We start from the raw sequence: 21,396 nt of genomic DNA on the forward strand, positions 1-21,396 counted from the left end.
AATACTCTCACGTAAGATGGGTGCGCCGTCCACCCTCACACTCCTGGCCTCCTGGGAAGTCCAGCGTTCTCCTCACCTGCTGGAAGCCGGTCCATCCTTGCTGTTTCAAGGGACCTGGCGTATATGGCATACTGTTCTTAATATGTTTGCTCCCCTTCTTGGCGCTATGTGTTTTAACCAAGGTCACCTCTCCGAGAAAGGCTTCCCCAGGTAGGAATTTTTCCCTGAAGTTAGGGAGGGAATAAAATCCCTTAACTAAGTGCCAGGTGGGTAGTTAATCACTTTAACTAAGAACAATCACGATTAAGCTACATAATCTTTACTCCCTGGAATAAGAAACGCCCTAACCTTTGGAATGGAAATTGACAGGATTAAAATCAACTGGTATAAATACAGATGTAACAAGACAACAGGACACAGAACCTACAGACAGAACCAACAGACAGAATCTACAGACAGAACCTAGAGAAGAACCGAGAGACAGAACCTAGCGAGAGAACCAGACACAGAACCTAGAAACAGAACCTAGCGAGAGAACCTGACAGAAGAACCTAGAGACAGAACCTCGACACAGAACCTAGAGACAGGACCTGGCTAAAGAACCTAGAGACAGAACCTAGAGACAGAACCTAGTGAGAGAACATGGCAAAAGATCCTGGACAGAACCTGGCTACAGAACTTGGCTGGAGAACCTAGACAGAACATGGCTGGAGAACCTGGAGAACCTGGCTGGAGAACCTAGCGAGAGAACATGGCACCAGAACTTGGTTGGAGATCTGAACCAGAACTTCGCTGGAGATCCTGACCAGAACTTGGCTGGAGATCCTGGCTAGAAATCCTGGCTAGGCTGCTGATCAACTGAAGGCTGTCTCCGTGTCATTCCTTCTTCGCCGACTCCGTCCACACCTTTGGGGACCCCTGGACCTGCTGGGGTTGGACCCCAGCATTGTGGAATACGTAGTAACAAAAGATAAAAGTTACAATATTGGAAATGTTTTCCAGACATTAAGACAGGTCTTCAAAATTGTATATAAAAATGTCCTTGAGTAAATTGTATAATGGTCAGTCACGTGAAAGGTAATTACTAAATGAAATGTAGTTTCATATTTGAAAGGATCTGGGCCAGTTTACATAGTATTTTTTTTTATAACATTTAGATATTTACTTAAAAGGTCAATTTCTCCCATAATAATAAAATAAGTACTAATTATGAAATGTAAGAGTTGTGAACTGAAAAGCACTTTGTAACCTGTACAAAAATTAGTACAATAAAAATTACTACAGGATAAAATCTTGTGCGTCAGAGCCAGAAGGAGAACAGATGGCAAGTATGTTAAAGAAGGCTTAACCTTTAGGAAGCCAGATTTAGGTCATTGCTAGGAGGGAAATTAAAAGAGGAACAAAGAGACAACGGAAAAGATGGAGAAAAACATTTAGTAGTGTCAACCGAAGAAATGTCCAAACCTGTAAGAATTTTTATGAGTTTATTTGATCCAAACTGACGACAATTGTTTGGAAGCAAAATCTCAACAGATTTTTCCAGAAAACGGCAGTTTTACCATTTATTTTACACATCAGAATCAAAGGGGAAGATGTATGATGGTCCCTAGATTGAATAAAAAGGAAAATGAGTAGATACATATTTCTTTTACCTTGGTGGATACAGGATACTTAACAATTAACATTTACAGCACAGAAAGATGGTATGAGGGAGAATAAGAACAGTGAGGGTTTCTGTGGTCTCGTGTTCTGACAGGAGCTTGTGCCCTGAGAGGTTTGGAAAGAAGATTACTCTGACATTTCAAAGGAATGTTATCATAGATGCAAAAAAGACAGTAAGCAGCTCAGTTAAAGATTGGCCTTTGTCAAGGAAGATATCCGCCCAGGACGTGACTCCCTACCATGACTGCTTTTAGTTAGGAATTTTTATGTTCAGACCATCATAGGTCTCTGCATGGTAGGCCTCCTCTAAGCTTGTTAGGTTTAGTATGTGGCCCCTTTTTTATACACAGTAAGAAGGGGGAACAGAAATTGAGGAATTAGAAAAGACAGGAAGATTTTTTGATTAAGTGACTTATTTTTATAATATCTCTTTGAAGTGGCTGGAGCCTATATTATATAAGTCTCAAAGCACTGTGTGGGAGGAACAAAATTTCCTCTACCTTCAAGGTTCTTTTTGCCAGTCTAATAATTAAATAGACAGGAGAAAGATTAGCAAGAAACGATAACTAAATTCATTACATGCATATGTATGAGAATGTTGGTGGGGAGAATGGCACCAGGTATTAGACTAGTAGGGTTAGACCGGACCTTGGTTCGGCAACCTTGGTACTTGAGTTCTGGTTAGGAAAGAATTCACAGGACTGGTTGTTAATTCTTTTTGTATTCCTCATTTCTATCCCAACTGACATAGGGGTAAACTCTTGAAAAGCATGCAAGAAATATTCTAAAATATTAATAATGGTTCTCTTAAAAACATAAATAAGTAGGGAATGACCATAGATCATGCAGTAAAACTGATTTATGGTAAAATGAAAAGTAGTTTTCTTTTTTTTAAAAAAACGTATTTTATTGGTTTTTTACAGAGAGGAAGGGAGAGGGATAGAGAGTAAGAAATATTGTTGAGAGAGAAACATCAATCAGCTGCCTCCTGCATACCTCCTACTGGGAATGTGCTCGCAACCAAGGTACATGCCCTTGACCGGAATCGAACCTGGGACCTTTCAGTCTGCAGGCCGACGCTCTATCCACTGAGCCAAACCGGTTAAGGCAAAAAGTAGTTTTCATTAACATCTTATGGACATTTTTATTCTATAAGAACAATAAATAATAAAACATTTTGGTGTTTATTGTTGTTTACTTAAGTCAAGAATTACATGAATTATATGTCAACCTCACATCCTCTGGGTCCTTCTGAGTAAGTGCTATATCTATACTAATCTATACTAATAAAAGCATAATATGCTAATTAGACCAAACGACTATCCGGACTTTTTTCCAGACAAAGCCACTGTGGCGGAGGCAGAGGCAGAGGTGGTTAGGGGCAATCAGGCCAGCAGGGGAGCAGTTAGGGAGTGATCAGGCTGGCAGGGGAGCAGTTAGGAGGCAATCAGGCCAGCAGGGGAGTAGTTAGGGGTCGATCAGGCCAGCAGGCAGGCAAGCAGTTAGGAGCCAGCAGTCCCGGATTGTGAGAGGGATGTCTGACTGCCGGTATAGTCCCGATAGGGATCGGCCTAAACCAGCAGTCGGACATCCCCTGAGGGGTCCCAGATTGGAGAGGGTGCAGGCCAGGCTGAGGAAACCCCTCCTCCTGTGCACGAGTTTCGTGCACCAGGCCTTTAGTGCAATATATAATAAGGAAAAGATAGTCGACCAGTCTGTAATTTCCCCTACAAATAAAAGTTAATGATTAATTTAATACAAATTATACTCTGTTTAAGATGCTGGACACTGTAATAGGTAATAAGCAGGGAGAATACTGAGAGGAATAGGAATTAAACTCTGCCATCAAAAAATTTATCATCCAGGAGGGGAGAATGCTGACTGTAAAGTTAACCACAGTGCTATGAGGTACTTTTAAATGAACTGCAATATGGTAATTGAGCTGAGCTTTAAGCATTTTAAGGATGTTTTCCCTTTGATTACTTGTTCAAAGTTGACAATTTGAAAAATAAAGAAAAGCACATACACAAAAAAGCACATGTAATTTCCCTACCAGGAGAGAACCATTATTAATATTTTAGTATATTCTTTCTTACATGCTTTTCATTTTTCCTTTTAAAGTAGACTAAAGCACCTGTCCAGTGTGGCTCAGTGGTTGAGCACCAACCCATGAACCAAAAGGCCCTTAATTAGATTCTCAGTTGGGGCACATGCCTGGGTTATGGGCTTGATCCCCAGTAGGAGGCGTATGGAAAATAGCTGGTCAATATTTCCTTCTCATTGATGTTTCTATCTTTCTATCCCTCTCCCTTACTCTCTCTCTCTCTAAAATCAATAAACACATATATTTAAAAGGAAATAAAGTAGCCTAAAGCAATTGAAACAATAGAGAAATGCACACAACTGAAAAAGGTTGTCAATCAAGTTCACTGTCATCAATCCAATGCCAACAGGACACCCAAATTTGGGGTGCAGTGAAGAGAGACTTTATTCAAGTGAAGCAGCTGAGGTGTTACAGCACCTGTTACAGTCCAAGCAGAGGAAATGCTGCTGAAAGCGTGTTCTACTGGACTGAGGGGAAGCTGGCTTACATAGAGAGAAGTTCCTGCCCGTAGTCCCATTGGCACATTTCTACGCAAATGAGGACTCCAAGTCCAAACTGTTTGATTGGTCCCAATAGCACTGTTGTGATTGGTCAGAATTGCCCATTCTTTTCTTTTTAAAAAAATATATATTTTATTGATTTTTTAGAGAGAGAAAGGGAGAGGGATAGAGAGTTAGAAACATCAATGAGAGAGAAACATCAATCAGCTGCCTCCTGCACACCCCCCACTGGGGATGTGACTGAAACCAAGGTACATGCCCTTGACCTGAATCGAACCTGGGACCCTTCAGTCCGCAGGCCGACGTTCTATCCACTGAGCCAAACCGGCTAGGGCCAGAATTGGCCATTCTGAGTAACATTATTGAGCTGCTCAGATTAGTCTATAAAGATGAAAATGAGGGTATAACTGCATAGCTCCAATTGGAATGGGAAGGTCTGAGTCTCATGGGTCCAAATGTAATACCAGGAGCTATTTTATAAGGCCCAGCTCAGATGGCAGGAACACAGTGCAGGAAGCTTGGCAGCCTAGTTTGTGGTTTTTCCCTGAAATGCAGTGTGCATGAAAGGCCCCATATAAACAACAGTTACCTGCTAGACCTTGATTATAAATTTGGGCCCAGTTAACCATAAGGAGTCCTTTTTTTTTTTTTTTTTTACCTTTTCTTACAACTTTTTAATGAGTGCCCATTGCATAGAATAAAGTCCAAATTCTAGAGCAGTGCAAATGTGGCTCTTTAAGAACTGACAGACATTTTCTACAATTCCTTACATGCACAATACATTCCAGCCTTACTAAATTAATTAAAAATTTTGAATTTACCATGGTGTTTTATCTATCTTGTTTTGTATGGTTAAAAAAACCATTGAAACCTGTAAAGAATTTTAGTGAGTTTATTTGAGCCAAACTGTCGACGTATGCCGGGAAGCAGAACCTCAACAAATTGAGATAATGCTCCGGAGAAGGCAGGGTTACATCCGTATTTATACAGGAAATTCATTTGTGACAGATTTAAGGAGGTGGGATTAAGCAAAGGGGGGGGGGAGAACCTCTGTGATAGGATAAAAAGTAAAATGATGGACACATACTTTGGTGGGTGCAGGAAGAATTAACATGATAAATGAAAGAATCTGCGGCATCTGTCCTGGGCCCAGCACACCTGGCTGTGCCCTAGGGGCTCCAGATACAGGGAAATCACAAGTTATCCAGACATTTCAAGGGTATGTTATCATAGATGCAAAAAGACAGATAGGCTCAGTTACGGTAAAGGTTGACCTTATCAGTGAAGATATCGGCTTAGGACGTAACTGCCCACCATAACTGCTTTTAGTTAAGGTTTAATTTCAAACCATCCTTTGTGGTTACTTTAGGTCTCCGAGTCTGCAAAACTGCCATGCAGGCCTCTCCTGAGCTTGTCAGGTCAGCATGTGGCCCCTTTCGTCCACAGTATATAAGCTATTCTCTAAGCCTAAAATATACTTTCATTTATTGAGCTTCAAAAAATCTCCTCATTGAAGATTTTTTTATCTTGTCTCAGTTCAGTTAATTGTATCCTCAGGCTATTGTATTTATTAAACACGATTAAAAACTACCTTACAGTCATTTTTTAAAGCTGTCCATCTTTTTTCTTAAATTGAGTTGCTTGAGGGCAAGGACTGTGTATTAATCTTCATAATATCTCCCAAGCCTTGCTTACTGTATTTGATCAATTAATGCTGATTGGGTAAGTGAACACCCCCCCCCCCCCTTCTTAGTAGAGCGGGTCCACCGCCTGCACAACTGCTATACTATAAACGGAGGGGATTGCTTCTCCACCTTTAAAAAAAAACACAAAAAACCATCAGTTAATCCACATCTTTAACCGGTATCCACATTTTTAAAAAAATATATTTTATTGACTTTTTACAGAGAGGGATAGAGAGTTAGAAATATCAATGAGAGAGAAACACGATCAGCTGCCTCCTGCACACCCTCCACTGGGGATGTGCCTGCAACCCAGGTACATGCCCTTGATCGGAATCAAACCTGGGACCCTTCAGTCCGCAGACCGACGCTCTATCCACTGAGCCAAACCGGTCAGGGCTGCTTCCCCACCTTTTGGCTAAAATGAAGTGTAATAGGTTGGAGACAGGCCATTTCAGGGTGAGGGTAAACTAGGGCCCAGATTAGGATGGGCGAGGGGGCAACCAATGGGGTAGGCCAATTTGGTTGGCACGTGTAGGGTATTAGTGAGATGACGGGGTCAGACAATGGGAATTACAGGCCTTGCATTTTAGACTTCCTTGACTTTTGTGATGGAGAGTAACAAGGAAGTTAGTTGGACTGGGTGAGATAAGGGTTGTCTGAGGACGGGATGGACAGGCTAAGACAAGTGAAATTGTCCAGGAGGGAACTGACATTCCAGTCTGGAACTGAGAAGGAATCTGAGGTTGGAAAAACCGCAAGACTGAGTCTTCATGGTTCCCTCCTCGCTCCCAAATAACTCATTTCTTTATCCACACAGAACGCTGGATGATCCACTTAGGTTTTCTCCTTATTCCTAGGCCTGAGGCTAGGGCAGATGCTCCCAGAGCCCGCTACCAGCGGAAATCCCACCCTCCCTCCCCGCCCTGGCGCAGCGGGAATTCCAAGATGTGGGCGGTCCTTCCATTAGGCGCTCTAAGGAGCAGAGATTGGATAAGGCGGCCGCCAATCAGACCTCCCGGATACCCGGATGTGAAGCAGTACGCGATACAAAGGCGAGTTTCCACCCAGCGCTTCCTCAGGTAGAGTGGCCAATAAGCATTTCTCAGGAGATGAATGACATGAAAAATAACCAGTCACAAACTAGTTCCTCTCACGCATGTGGAAATTCTTTTGCTTAGTCTAACCCATTGCTTATTGTGATTGGACAGAATTGTGAAGAGCGGTAGAATTGTCTAATTAGAAGCGGGAGCGAGAAAAATCGCAGCCAATAGGAAGAGTCTCAGTAGTGGGGCGGGGGCTAGGCCTTCGCCTCGGCGGCAGAGGAGACTCGGGGGCCATTTTGTGAAGAGACGAAGGCAGAGCGGTTGCGGCCGCGTTGCTGACCTCGAGCAGTAGTCGGCTTCTCCACGTAGAACCCGGGAGTAGGAGATTCAGAATCGAATCTCTTCTCCCTTTTCCCACCAGGTAAGTGGAGGAGATAGATGCAGGGGGAGGCGCTGGGTTCCCCTGTGAGCGCGAGGGGATGTGGGAGAGAAGACGAGGCAACCCTTTTCTCGGTAACTAGGCCCCCATTTATTCTCTTTTGCGGTGGGGGGTTAGGTCCTGTGCGGGAGAGTTTTGTAGGCCTCAGCCCTTGTATAGATATAACCTGGTGTCCTCTAGGCCACGATCAGCAGGGGAAGTGTCCTTTTTTCGTTCTCCTTCTGGGTTAACGGCTGCTTTCCTTTCATTTTTTACGACCATGAGGTCTCCAAGAGGGATCATGAAAGGGAAGATCGACATGCTCGTTCATATAGTTGAAGTTAATACAGTGCTGGTGCCTCTTGTTAAATTTAAAAATTGGGCGGGGTTTGGGGGAAGGATTACCAAGTAGACATTTTACCGCGTGTCTCTCAATTCCGGAGCATACCGCAGGGCATAAGAATAATAAATGTTATAACAGTGGATTTAGTATTTTATAGATTACTTTTATTTTACCTCTCTGAGAAAATGATGGACCGCGAAGTATTTCACTTATTTTTTTTTAAAGCTTGTAATTCATTATATTAACTACTAATTAAAGCTGACTTTTTATCTGCAGGTTATAAATCACTTGAAATATATATAAGTTAGTGGAATTTTCCTTGAGGTAGGTATTACTGTCTTTCTTGGAAAGAAATAGAGGCATAAGAATGTTGGTTGCCAGGGTTATATTGAATCAGGAGCGGAACTAGTAAGGAATTTAACCGCTAGCTTAGCTATAGGAATAATAGGCACTAAGTACTGAATTTGAGTCTTTACAAGAACCTAATTACAGCAACCACTAGCAGTAACTGCAATTTCCCAGACTGCACTTGGGAAAAATATTTAGGAGAATTGCATTTGTTACGAATACAATGTTCCAAGATGATAAAGTCTAATTTTCAGGATATTCTGGCATTAGTTTTCCAGACCACCTAAACTGGTGAGATTCATAACTACGTACTTTTTTATTAAGCAAATGTCAATGTGCCTATTATTTGCCACGTCCTGACCTTTATTAAAATTTTTTTCTAAGTTTATAAAAATAGCAGAGGTTTCTAAGTAGTATCACATTGCTTTATCCAAGAAATCGCTATTTAGGGGGTAAGGCAGGCTAGAAGGGGTCTATTAGGGGAAAGGGGGGCGGCATCTGTAACATTTTCAACAATAAAGATTTAAAAAAAACAAATTGCTATTTATTGTTGTGTAAGATTTAGTTGATTTTAATTTTCATAATGTGTTCATCTCAGAAACTAACGTTAGTAAGCATGGCATAAACCAGTACTGCAAGGTAAATATATTCCTGAAGAAACCTACTTGATAGGAAGTAAAAGTACTATTATTCTAGATACCCATGCATTTGTTGATTCCTCACCATTGTAGATAATGTAATAGGAATCAAAAACATTTCTTTTTTTTAAAAGCCTAAATATGTATATTATTTAATACACGGGCTTAAAACTAAAGTTTATTACTACAGAATTGTTAGAAATGAGTTAAGGGCAGTGATTGCTTAATTTAGGAAATCATTTACCTAATAAAAATATTGTTGGCAAATAAAGAATGTGAGGAATTAATATTTAAGAAGTTATTGATGAGTTGAAATTAATTGAAGGGCACTAGATGTGTTAGTTCAAAATGTACCAAGGTAACAATTCTTTGAGTTAATGTCCATCTGGAATGATTTGGCCACAGAATTAATATCTGAACTTTTCTAGATATCTTTTCAAATACGTAGGCCTTAGAACATTTATATATTTGCTAGAGAGGAGGAGTTTAAGAAGGGTGACTAAATTGCAGATCTGACCTTTTTGTTTCCTGTGCTGATGACACAGGAATGCTTGGTGGTGGTTGCTATTCCTTCGGTAGAGACTTTAAACATAGCTTATATTTGTAATTAGGTCTCTAGAGAGTTTCACATAGCAGGCGACCAACCTTGTTTTGGATGGAGTTTCTCTTAGAAATAAGGAAGGAATAAGCTCCAAAATAGCTAGTTATTCAGATCTTAAAGATTATTTTAACTGGTGAAATTGTGAGATGTTAACTGGCAAGTGTAACAGTTGAAGAAATGACTCCTAGGCCCTAGGAGTTAAGAGAACTGGATTTTATACCCCCCACCCCAATGCTATTATTACCTGTGTCGGGCAAATGAGTTAAAACTATTTAGATATTAGTTAAATATGTAATAGATGAGTTATAGAAATAAAATTGAAATCTAATCAGAAATTAAAATAGAAATCGCTAGATTTCTGATTTCTATAACTCATTTATTTCTGGAAGTTTTGAAAAGATACAGAAGTAGTTTTACGATTAGAAGTTTTTTTGTATATCATTAATGTTAACTGCCGTTAATGAAAGTATTTCAGTCTTCTAAGTGATTTTCCTTTCAAGTTTTTATTGATTTCATAGAGGAAGGGAGAAGGATAGAGGGATAGAAACATCAATGATGAGAGAGAATCATTGATTGGCTGCCTCCTGCATGCCCCCTACTGGGGATGGAGCCCACAACCCGGGCCTGTGCCCTGACCAGGAGTCAACCATGACCTCCTGGTTCATAGGTCAATGCTCAACCACTGAGCCATGCCTGCCGGGCAAGTAATTTTTTTGGTAGTTGTCTTTTGGGACAACTTTGTATTTGCTCATACTTAATAATATGTATACTCATTCATTCTCATTGGGATCAGGGAAGATTATGGTTTTGTACATAATTAGATTTAGCAGAGAATTGACTGGTGAGAACCAGAACTACTAGATACAGCGTAACTGCTTGTGTTATCTAAGATACTGAAAATGTGGGGTCTATAAAGGGAAAAAGGATTACTATTGGGATGTTTTTTAAATTCCTTGGTGTATTTACTATGATGTTATAATTTTCTTGGATATATATTATATAATATCAGGAATACATTCAAAGCCTTGCTGCTAACCTGTTGTCAGTACACTGGAAGGATAAGACACTTTGTTTATAAAGAATTTATCTTAACTAGGGGGATAGAGGTTCCTCATTAAACTCTTCACAGTCCCTAAACATGAGCTGACATCAGAATCAGCAAGAGGGCTAGTTAAAACATTGCTAGGCTCTCTAGCCCCAGAGTTTATAATTCAGTCAGTCTGGAGTGGGCCCCATCATTTGCATTCCTAATAAGTGCCATGTGATACTAGTTGTCAGACCTCCCTTTGAGAATACCCCTTTAGAAGGGATCCAAACCACTCAGGATTGTCAAAGTACAGTATAATTTAGCTATACTATTAATTACAAAGTGTTGGAATTAGGAGCTAAAATAGTGGGGTTTTTTTAATGAGTGATAGCTACTCAATTTATTACATCTTGGGGGACATCTTAACTTCTTTGAAAGATGTCTTATATTAACAGCTTTTTAAGTTTTGTCTTTTTAAAAATAATATATTTTTATTGATTTCAGAGAGTAAGGGAGAGAGGGGGAGAGAGAAAAGAGAAACATCAATGATGAGAGAGAATCATTGATCAGCTGCCTTCTTCAGGGCCCCCAACTGGGGGTTGAGCCTGCAATCCAGGCATGTACCCCAACCTGGAATTGAATGTTGACCTGGTTCATAGGTCAGTACTTAACCATTGAGCCACACTGGCTGGGCAAGATTATGTCTTGACACGTGCAAAGGATTTGTTTATAGATGAGCCACAAAGTTATGTTAACATATCCTAAAAATTGTAAGAACCAGATTCAGGCCATGACTCTAAGAAAAAAAAAATTGACTATTCTTTCCAAACACTGAGTCGAAGGAGATAACATTTAAAAGGATGTACATTTTTCTACAGCTTTTTCTGTAGTTTGTGCATTTGTACAATTTAACACATCAAAACAAGTATACCAGTAACTTACATGTCATGCCTAAACTGGTCTGCTTAAAAAAAATTTAAATTTTAGAATTACTGTACTTGTGCTGTTGTTGTAGTCATTCATATATAGTTGACTTATGGAACACTTTCAAAGTCAATTTAAAATTTTTCAGGTTACTGACATTTAGAGATGAGAATAAAACCTCCTGGCTGAATATTGAAATGTGAATGCAACTAGTCCATTCTTATTTACTCAAAGACCTACAGTCTAATTGCAGATCTTGTTTCTGCTGATGAGATAGTCTGTCATGTTATTTTTTTATGTTATATATAAGATTCTTTGAATTAGCTATGTATACTTGCTTATAAATTAGTGACGACTGATTATATATAGACCACTGAAACAAACTTGACCATAATTTTTCACCTGTTTTATCACACTAAATATTCAGTAGCCATAATCTTTCCCTTCATCTTTGGTTTTTCATTGTCAGTGAATAAATAATGTGTTCCTTGTTTAAAGCATCTTTTCTTGCTGTAGAAATTATTAGGTCTTGTGGTTTGTTCACTTAATTGGTTTTGAGAATCAATGTTTCTCTCTTATGTATCTTCATGGTAGACCATTCTCCTTCAGTCTGTATTACAGGAAAAATTACATGGACTTAAAATTTAAAAACCCATGAATTTGCTTTCTTTCATTAATCTTTCATTCTTGAGATTTGCTCACTTCTTTACCTCTGTTGGCTTGGTTTTTCTATATATATACATATATATATTCCTCGCCCAAACTGTTATCAAGATGAATGTTTGAACTTAACACCTTTTTTGAGACCCTTAAGGGAATAAATACATGCACTTATTTTGATAATTCTAGTTATCTACTAATATTGAGGAATTGTCAAGACAATCACTGGTAGAATTGATTCTATAGAGTCTCTCCCCATCCCAGTGGAATGTTATGCTTTACCAAAATGTGATAGATGGCAATGGACAGATGTTTCTGTCTTGGGGGTTTAGGGCACAACATTTCTGAGGAACTCTGACTCAATCTGTCCCTTCTCCTTTCACAGGGCAGCAAGGCGAACCCCATCCCTACTCACTGGAGCTCAGCTTTGATTTTTAACCTCCCTTCCCCACCCTTCCAGAACACACACATTCCCATTCCAAAACTGATTTTATAAAGAGCATTTTAAACATAATGTTGCAACTTGGTGTGCACTACAGCAAATTTACAGGTGTTTTTTTTTTTAATTGTTTCCAAAAACGGGACTTGGATTTAAGATGTAATTTTTAAAATTTCTATTTCTATTTTTTCTGCAGCAGTTGGGTTAGAGGAGGAGGAGCCTTTTAGCCTCTCATAAACTGACCTCTCTATTTCCTCGTGTATTTTTAAGATTGATTGATGATGTGGAAAGGGCTTTGCTTGTCTGCTACTGAGAACTTTACCCTTGCGGTTTTTGTGGAAACTGCTTTTGGAAAGAGAAAAGAAATGAACTTTATTGACTTGACATTTTTGCACCTCCCGTTTTTCTAATCTGGGCTATTTTTATTTTTGTTTTTTTACAGTGAGATTTTTTTGATCTTCAGCTACAGTAAGTTATTCCATTTTTTTTTACATTTTTCCTGACTTTCCGCTGATTTCCTTTTTATTGTTGTTACTAGTTACTATTATTTATTATTATTATATTTATGATGGTGATGATAATGATGATAATGACTGATGATTTTTAACCGGATTAAAGTCGAGTTTTTCTGAATGTTCATAAGAATTTCTCCTGCCTCCTAATTGACTTGGAGTTTTCCATCTTGGGAGAGAAAGTGAAGGCATTAGCATTTTTAAGTGGATTGATCACATAAACCTTTTCTCTCCCAACCCCACCCTTGCCCTCATCCCTTCCCCCAAGCTCAAAAGAACTGGCGGTTAAGTCTGTGACCTTATTTTTCCTGATCTTTAACTTAACTGTTTTAGAGCATCTCTGGACGTCTGTATTTTTAATTTTTTTATTTTTATTTTTTTTATTTTTAATCTTTCATTTGTTAAATTTTTAAACTGTGCTGCAATAAAATGTGTGTGGTACTATTTAACACCTATGATGATGATGGCATTTTCCCAGAAAGCCATCTTCCTCCTGTTCCCCTTGAAATCCCATCCTGCTTTTCCTGTACACTACCCCTCACAAACCACAAGCTGCAGCAACATGGATGCCCAGCCTGGAGCAACGGCAGCCAGGATGACCTGAGGCCAGGGGGGCCTTCGGAACAGATGCACACCCTTCCTGGGTGATGGTAAGAGGTGTGAGGTCCACTGGTTTCATTGTGAAGACTAGGAAATACACCAGTCTAAGTTTAGTTGATGGAGGTGTAGGTGATAGCTTCTGGAAATGTTAGGGTTAATCTTTTTGTTTGTATCAAGAGATGTTTCCAAGGGAGGCCACTTAAATTTTTTGTAAACTAATGAAATTAGAAGTACCTAGTTAACTTAGGCTGACTGAAAATTTTTGATAATTGAAAAAAGCAGCTGAAGATTAAATATACTTTAGAATGAAGTGGCTTTTTAAAAAATAAATTTTTATTGGTTTCAGAGAGGAAGGGAGAAGGAAAGAGAGATAGAAACATCCAATGAGAGAGAATCATTGATCAGCTGCCTCCTGCACGCCCCTTACCTGGGGACTGAGCCCGCATCCTGGGCTTGTGCCCTTGACCAGAATCGAACATGGCATCCTTCAGTCCACAGGCCAACTCTTTATCCACCGAGCCAAACCAGCTAGGGTGGCTTTTTTTATTAAACATTATTTTTTAGAGAGGAGAGAGAGAAATACCAATTTGATGGATTTGTTGTTCCACGTATTTATGCATTCATTGGTTGCTTCTTATATGTGCCTTGACTGGGGATGGAAGCTCCCATAACCTTGGTGGATTGGGCGATGCTCCAACCAACTGAGCTACCGGGCCAAGGCTAAAATGGCTTGTTTTAATGATTAGCAACAAAGCAGTTATTTTTCTTACTATTGCAAATTAGTGAAAATATTCTCTCATTTGGAGTAGTCTTCGGTTTGTGACAACAATTTTGTGTTGTATTCTATTGACTTTTTATTAAAATTTAACATGAATCAAACCATAAGCTTGCTGTAATATTAAAATGCTATCTCACTGGAAGGTTTTTTTAAACAAAGGGCTAGGAAGGCTTTTTAACCTTTAAAAGGGAAATAAATCTGTTTAATCTTTGTATCCAAATCAGAAAATCTAGGGTTGACTTCTTTTTTCAATGATGACTTGTGGGCCAGTTAGATGTTAGTGTGTTCCCAAGGGTGATAGGAAGGAATGAATCTGCTCTATTCACAGGAATAATACGAGATTAATAAGGATATAAATAGCCAAAAAGTTAAAAAATTTGCAACCTGTAATATTTTACTGACAATAGTGCAATATTTTGATCACTAACTTTAATAGTTTTGAGCTGGGGCAAAAAGGATGATTTTTAAAGGCATGTTCCCTGCTGTGTTACTAGAATAAATCCCTTACTCGTACTGAAATGGTAAAATCTAGTTACAGTGAACACTGAAGGTAGCCTTAAAGGAAAGCAGAATGGAAAAAAGTTAATGTCCTAAGGATATCTGGAAAAGGAATGGAAGGCTTTTTTTCTCTAAGATCAAGTTTTATTAATGCTCTCATTCTATGAAATCTATTTCTACTGTGGTGTTCTGTATCATTGTCATTGTATGGCTGCTGTTCACTATAGGTTCAGTTAAATTTATTCCTTATTACTTTTACAAATCCATTATTTTATGGATCAACTTCTGGTTTTGAGGAAAAAGGTATACTTCTTCAAGGACTCAGCCTAGGGAGGGAGACAGATGAATGAGAATATGTCATGTGATTAGAGGTAAGTACAGAACCTAAAGTAGCATGCAAAAATGGGTACCTACTAATTATTAAGTGGTCTGGAAATGCTTCTAAGAGAAAGGGAATTGAAATGAATTTTAGAGGAGGCCAGATTATAACATTTTAATGCTGTGCCAAGGAGTTTGTATTTTATCCAGAAACTGGTGGTGAGCTATTGAAAGATTCTAAACTGAGGAATGACAGATATACCTTAGAAATGTCATTCTGATAGTGTGAATATGGCTTAGAGGATAAGGAAGATATTAAACTAAAAGGAATAAGAATGACCTGACCTGGTCAAAAGCAATGTTATTAGAGAGGAGAGGTAAATTTAGGAGCATGTAGTGGTGGTTGTGATATGAAGAGAGGGATTTGGAGTGACCCCTAGGATTCTAGCTTCTGGGATGAGGATAGTTAGATAAACATTAAACAAAAGGATTAGGGGTTGAGAGTAGGAGAAAGCTATTTAAACATTGATCTTTGAGATGATTGTAGAACATTCAAGTAGAGATTTTATTAAACATTTGAGTGATTATTATGAAAATCCCCCTTAGGCATATAGATATTGGCAAAACATACTGTCTTGGGTATTGTAGACTACTAGAGGCCCGATGCACGAAATTTGAGCAAGAGTAGGCCTTCCTTCCCCTGGCTGCTGGCACCTGGGACCCAGGCTTCCCTCTGGCCCCAGCTTCGTCTGGTCTAATTAGCATATTATACTTTTATTATTATAGATTGAGAGAAATAAAGTGAACATATAGCAATTTCATAATTTAGATCCATGAAATGAAAAAACGGGGTGAGATAGTAGGGCAGTGGTTCTCAACCTTCTGGCCCTTTAAATACAGTTTCTCATGTTGTGACCCAACCAAAATTATTTTCGTTGCTACTTAATAACTAATGTTGCTACTGTTATGAATCGTAATGTAAATATCTGATATGCAGGATGCTCTTAGGCGACCCCTGTGAAAGGGTCGTTTGACCACCAAAGGGGTCGCGACCCACAGGTTGAGAACTGCTGTAGTAGGGGAACCAAACTTACAATGTGGAAGTATGAGCCTGATGCTAGTGAAATTGAGATCTGTACATGGATTATCGTATCTGAAAGAAGATAATTGGGAGTGGTTGGAAACTAGGCCTTAAAGCAGCGGTTTTCAACCTGTGGGTCGCGACCCTTTTGGCGGTCGAACGACCCTTTCACAGGGGTCATCTAAGACCATCCTGCATATTAGATATTTACATTACGATTCATAACAGTAGCAACATTACAGTTATGAAGTAGCAACGAAAATAATTTTATGGTTGGGTCACAACATGAGGAACTGTATTTAAAGGGCCAGAGGGTTGAGAACCACTACAAATACTACTGGAGAATAGTCACTAAGAATGCATAGAGTATGCCCTAGCTGGTTTGGCTCAGTGGATAGAGCCTCAGCCTGCATACTGAAAGGTCTGGGTTCCATTATGGTCAAGGGCACATGCCCGGGTTGTGGGCTTGATCCCCAGTAGGGGGCGTGCAGGAGGCAGCCGAACAATGATTCTCTCATTGATGTTTCTATCTCCCTCTCCCTTCCTCTCTGAAATCAATAAAAATATATTACAAAAAAAAGAATGCAAAGGATAGATGAAATTTGGAAAGTAGACAAGTACTAACCATAGTATACAGGTCCTTTTTGGGTCATGTTTAAGATCTAGATTATCTGTTGAAATTCTAAAGAGAACAGAGAGATCTGATATTTTTGAATTTCCTTCTGGCTCTTTTGTGGGGAAGGTTAGTAATGGGGACTAAGTGCAAGTTAGAAGACTTATAGTTAGTTAATCTCTTGAAGAAAGTAGTGATCCTATGCCTGAGGCTACTTGCCCTGGTTTTTCAAAAGAGTTTTCTTTGTGTATATTAATGAGCAAATGTACTTAGTTTGAAGAAAATAGGTTAGGAAGGCTGAAAGATGTCACTGGTTATTTCTCTAACAACCCTTGTTGAGACATAATTGGTTTGTTATTTGAAAGGAAAAATGAAGTAGAACCTGAATTCCTTTATTTTGAATGCAATAATCTGGACATTTTACCATGTATTCACCACTGTTAACTTTCTTGTGTTATTTACTCTTCATCATAACCTTATGTAAATATTACAATATTCATATTTTTATTTTTTAAATATATTTTTATTGATTTCAGAGAGGAAAGGAGAGGGAGAGAGAGCTAGAAACATCAATGATGAGAGAGAATCATTGATTGGCTGCCTCCTGCACACTCCCTACTGGGGATCGAACCCGCAACCTGGGCATGTGCCCTTGGCCAGAATCGAACTTGGGACCCTTCAATCCTCATACTGACACTCTATCCACTGAGCCAAACGGGCTAGGGCACAATATTCATATTTTAGAGATGTGAATATTGAAGCACATAATTTAAATAATTGCCTAATAGTGAAGCATGGATTCAACCTAGGCAGTTAACCATGCAGATTTCTATTTTTTAAAAAATAATATATGTATATGTATGTATTTGATTTTAGAGAGAGGAAAGAAGGGAGAGAAAAAAACATCAATCGGTGTGAGAGAGAAACATTGATGGGTTGCCTCCCACATGTGCCCTGACCAGGATGGAACCCGAAGCCTGGGTAGTTGCCCTGACTGGGAACCAAACCCATCACATTCTGTGTAGGAGAGGATGCTCCAACCAATTGAGCCACATCGTCCAGGGCAGTTTCAACTCTTTTTTTTTTTTTAATATATTTTATTGATTTTTCACAGAGAAGAAGTGAGAGGGACAGAGAGCTAGAAACATTGATGAGAGAGAAACATCAATCAGCTGCCTCCTGCACACTCCCCACTGGGGATGTGCCTGCAACCAACGTACATGCCCTTGACCGGAATCGAACCTGGGACTCTTGAGTCCGCAGGCTGACGCTCTATCCACTGAGCCAAACTGGTTAGGGCCAGTTTCAACTCTTAATCATACTAGACTACTTGATATGTGAAGTATTCAGTAAAAAATAAAAAACTGCTGGGGACTTTTAAAAAATATTTTTAAAGGGATTTAAAATATTTTTGTATACTTTTCATAACATTTTAAATGGCATGAAGTTACAAGGGTTATTTAGGTTAGGTAGATGAGGCTTTGTAGTATAACTGTAGAATCTTTAGATGTGACAGCATTCTTTTACTGACATAAACACATTTTAAATGTTTTTTCAGTTAAAAATAAACTGATTTTATGGATTTTAGAAGCAACCCCAGAGGGGTGTTGCTAAATCCAGTGGTCATTTTTCTTTTTTGTGCAAAGGGATAATGAATCTCTGAGGGGTTCACATTGTACCCCCATTCAGTAATATGATGGCTTAACCTCCATTGAATGACCCCAGGATGACTCTATGGAGGCAACTATGTACTTATGGGGGTAGTTAAGTCTTTTTTTAGAATTGTTACTGAAGACAACATTGAGTGTAACTCTTAGGGTTTGTATGAATAAAATTGATAAAAGTCAACTTCCCAAACCCTGGGAAAATTGCAGAGTGGAAGAGGTTTGATCTCTGGAGTGAGAGCTGGGTTCACATCTGTTCTAGCACTAGCATTGTGACCCTAATTAAGTTACCAAACCACTCTGGTCATGAACAGTCCTCATCTTCAGTTTTAACCATATTTCCACACTTCTGATACACTGTGTAATCAATGGCATAACAGTGAGGGTGGTTGCCTGTCCAGGAAACGTCTGGTGAGAGAGGCAGTTGGGAAGTAGTTCCTAGATTCCGGGCATGCTGCATCAAGGAAGCCTATATCCTGGTCCTGAGGCTGAAAGCTTTGAAATGGGAAGTGGGGTGCTCAATCTGGGGATCCTCTTGGTGATTGGGTTCCTCCCCTAGATCACCATGGTGGAGAAGCTGAAGCATGGATGCACAGTGCATTCCCTGGCTTGCCTACTCACCCAGTAACATGTCAGCCTGCACTGCATAGTATATCTCAGCTTGTGCATGCCACCTGATGTGTGGGTCATTGTGACCTCCCTCTCCCAACTGAGTTCTGTCTGGCTAGACCTGGCTTTCTCTTTTGAATGACATTCCCATATATAGTTACTTATCTAGTTAAGTATATTAATTTAAAAGTTCAAAACTGGGACTCGTGCTATTCCTTCAGACCAATTTCTTCTGCAGTGATTTTGTTAACAAAATTCCCAGTTTTCATGTCATTTAGGCCAGACTTGGTTAACCTTGACTTTTTTTTCCTCTGATGCCTCACCTTTGGCCCTGTGGAAAATCTTGTCCGCTTTTCCTTTAAAATAAAAGAAGAATTCACCATCCAGAACTGCCATCGCTTGTTCCAGTTTTAAGCCACCATGGTCTCTTGTGCATTTTGCAATAGATTTGTTTCTTTATCCCCTCCCCACCAGTGTGTGGTAGCTAGGTTAATCCTGTTAAAATGTAATGCTTGAAGTGATGTAAATAACCACTGTGCTGGTACAACTGAAACTAATAATATTGAATGCCAACTGTACTTGGAAAAAAAAAGATAGGAAAAACGTAATACTTGAAAAATGTATTGCTTGAAATCTAATAGCTGCCTATTTCAGCCTAAACGCCAAATTTTTCATTGTGATTTATAAGACACCTCCTCCTTTACTGCTAATAGTATATTCTGCTCCAACCACCCTGGTCTCTTTACTGTGTCTTGAACACATTAGATGTTCTTACCTGAAAGCCTTTTTTGGGGATTTCCTTCCCCCAGACATTCATAAGGTTAGGTTCTCCAATTTAGGTTCTTACTCAAAGCTGCCACTCAGTGATATTTTCTCTAACAGCGCTTTAAGCCCCCCACCCCCACTGCCAATACTCCAGCTCTTTCAATAGCTCACCTATTATAGAACCTTATTTTCTACTATGTAAAGGCATAGAGAAATATCTGGAAAGATACATGTAAAACAACATTGATTACCTTTGCACAAGGGAGAGGGACTTAGGAAGGTAGAAGGAAACTTGCTCTGTGTGCTTAAAGACTGATTATTATAATGAAAAATACATTTTGCTTCTAATTAAATTTACCTTAGATATGTATCAACTCTTCTAGTACTGTGTCTGGGTATAAATAGTGTAAGTACAGCTTGTGTCATATGGGTTTAGCAGCAGTTTTGGGAGTTAAATAATAACCTTAAAATAGGTTTGGCTGTGATTAAATGAGTCAAGTTAACATTTGAGGGCAGAGGCTGCTCTATGTTGCCTGTGATGGGGCTGTAATAAAATTTGAAAGAACTTAACCCAGCCTGTGTGGCTCAGTAGTGGAGCCTTGACCCATGCATGAAGTAGTCACCAGTTCAGCCCTAGCTGGTTTGGTTCAGTGGATAGAGCGTGGGCCTGCGGACTGAAGGGTCCCAGGTTCGATTCCGGTCAAGGGTACGTGCCCAGGTTGCGAGCTTGGTTTCCAGTAGGGGTAGGTGGTGTGCAGGAGGCAGCTGATTGCTGTTTCATCAGTGTTTTTTTTTCCCTCTTCTCCCTTCCTCTCTCTAAAAACCAATAAAAACATTAAAAAATTATATTCTCCAATGAGAACCGTATAGCTATTTTTTAAAAGAGTTAGCCATAACAGATTGGAAGGACATCTGACTTTTTTCTTCCTAACACGCTTTTCTATTTCACCACTCTGAAATATTCATCCTGTTTCCCATGTAAATTAACTTATGACTTGAATTGATTTTAGAACTGATGTAACTGTGGGTTAATGGAACCAGTCCTTAGGCTTTTCTGGCTAGTCCAGAATAACAGGAATAGTTTTGTAGAATACATGATAAACGTAATTTTCTGTATTCTGCAAATGATTTAACCATTCAGCATTCATAGTGTACTATTCCTTATACTAATCCTTTAAATATAGTCACCTTCACCTATTTTTTATTTTGGTGTTAACTTTAAAGTTGTGGTTTTATTGAAATTAAAAAGAAAGATTAATCAAATGACTTAAGATTGATGTAGGTTTTTAAGAGAAGGTACCCCATCTTTATTTCACTTTTAATCCCAATTTAGTAAGCATGCATGCTCATACAATATTTAGAAAATGCAAGCCATCCCTGGCTGGTGTGGCTCAGTTGGTTGGGTGTCACCCCATGCAACTGAAAGAGTGCCTGTTCTATTTCTGGTCGGTTTCTGGGCTTGATCCCTGGTAGGGGATGTGTAGGAAGCTGCTGATAGATGTTTCACTCTCAGATCAATGTTTCTCTTTCTCGTCCCCTCTCCTTTCCTCTCTAAAATAAAAAATA

The 21,396-nt window shown here is 39.2% G+C and overlaps 2 protein-coding genes across 16 annotated transcripts in view; one reads left to right on the plus strand and one right to left on the minus strand.

Annotated features, from left to right (window-relative positions):
• RPGRIP1 (RPGR interacting protein 1) overlaps positions 1 to 7,733 on the minus strand; it is a 73,881-nt gene extending 66,148 nt beyond the window's left edge. Inside the window, exon 1 of the mRNA XM_023752843.1 lies at positions 7,600 to 7,733. Within this exon, the coding sequence (XP_023608611.1) occupies positions 7,600 to 7,733 (134 nt within the window). The remainder of the gene's footprint in view (positions 1 to 7,599) is intronic.
• Positions 7,269 to 21,396, plus strand: part of HNRNPC (heterogeneous nuclear ribonucleoprotein C (C1/C2)) — a 43,063-nt gene continuing 28,935 nt past the window's right edge. For 9 of the 15 annotated variants that reach the window (XM_006087402.3, XM_023752859.1, XM_023752860.1 and 6 more), the window contains exons 1-2: positions 7,269 to 7,415; positions 12,835 to 12,860. The gene's annotated coding sequence lies outside the window, so the exon portion shown is untranslated. Of the gene's footprint in view, positions 7,416 to 8,031; positions 8,080 to 12,338; positions 12,504 to 12,834; positions 12,861 to 13,382; positions 13,555 to 21,396 lie in introns of all 15 variants that reach the window. The other 6 variants (XM_006087399.3, XM_006087410.3, XM_006087398.3 and 3 more) reach the window with 5 other exon arrangements.

Source organism: Myotis lucifugus, unplaced genomic scaffold (assembly GCF_000147115.1).
Source record: "Myotis lucifugus unplaced genomic scaffold, Myoluc2.0 scaffold_38, whole genome shotgun sequence".
NCBI classification, from domain to species: domain Eukaryota; kingdom Metazoa; phylum Chordata; class Mammalia; order Chiroptera; family Vespertilionidae; genus Myotis; species Myotis lucifugus.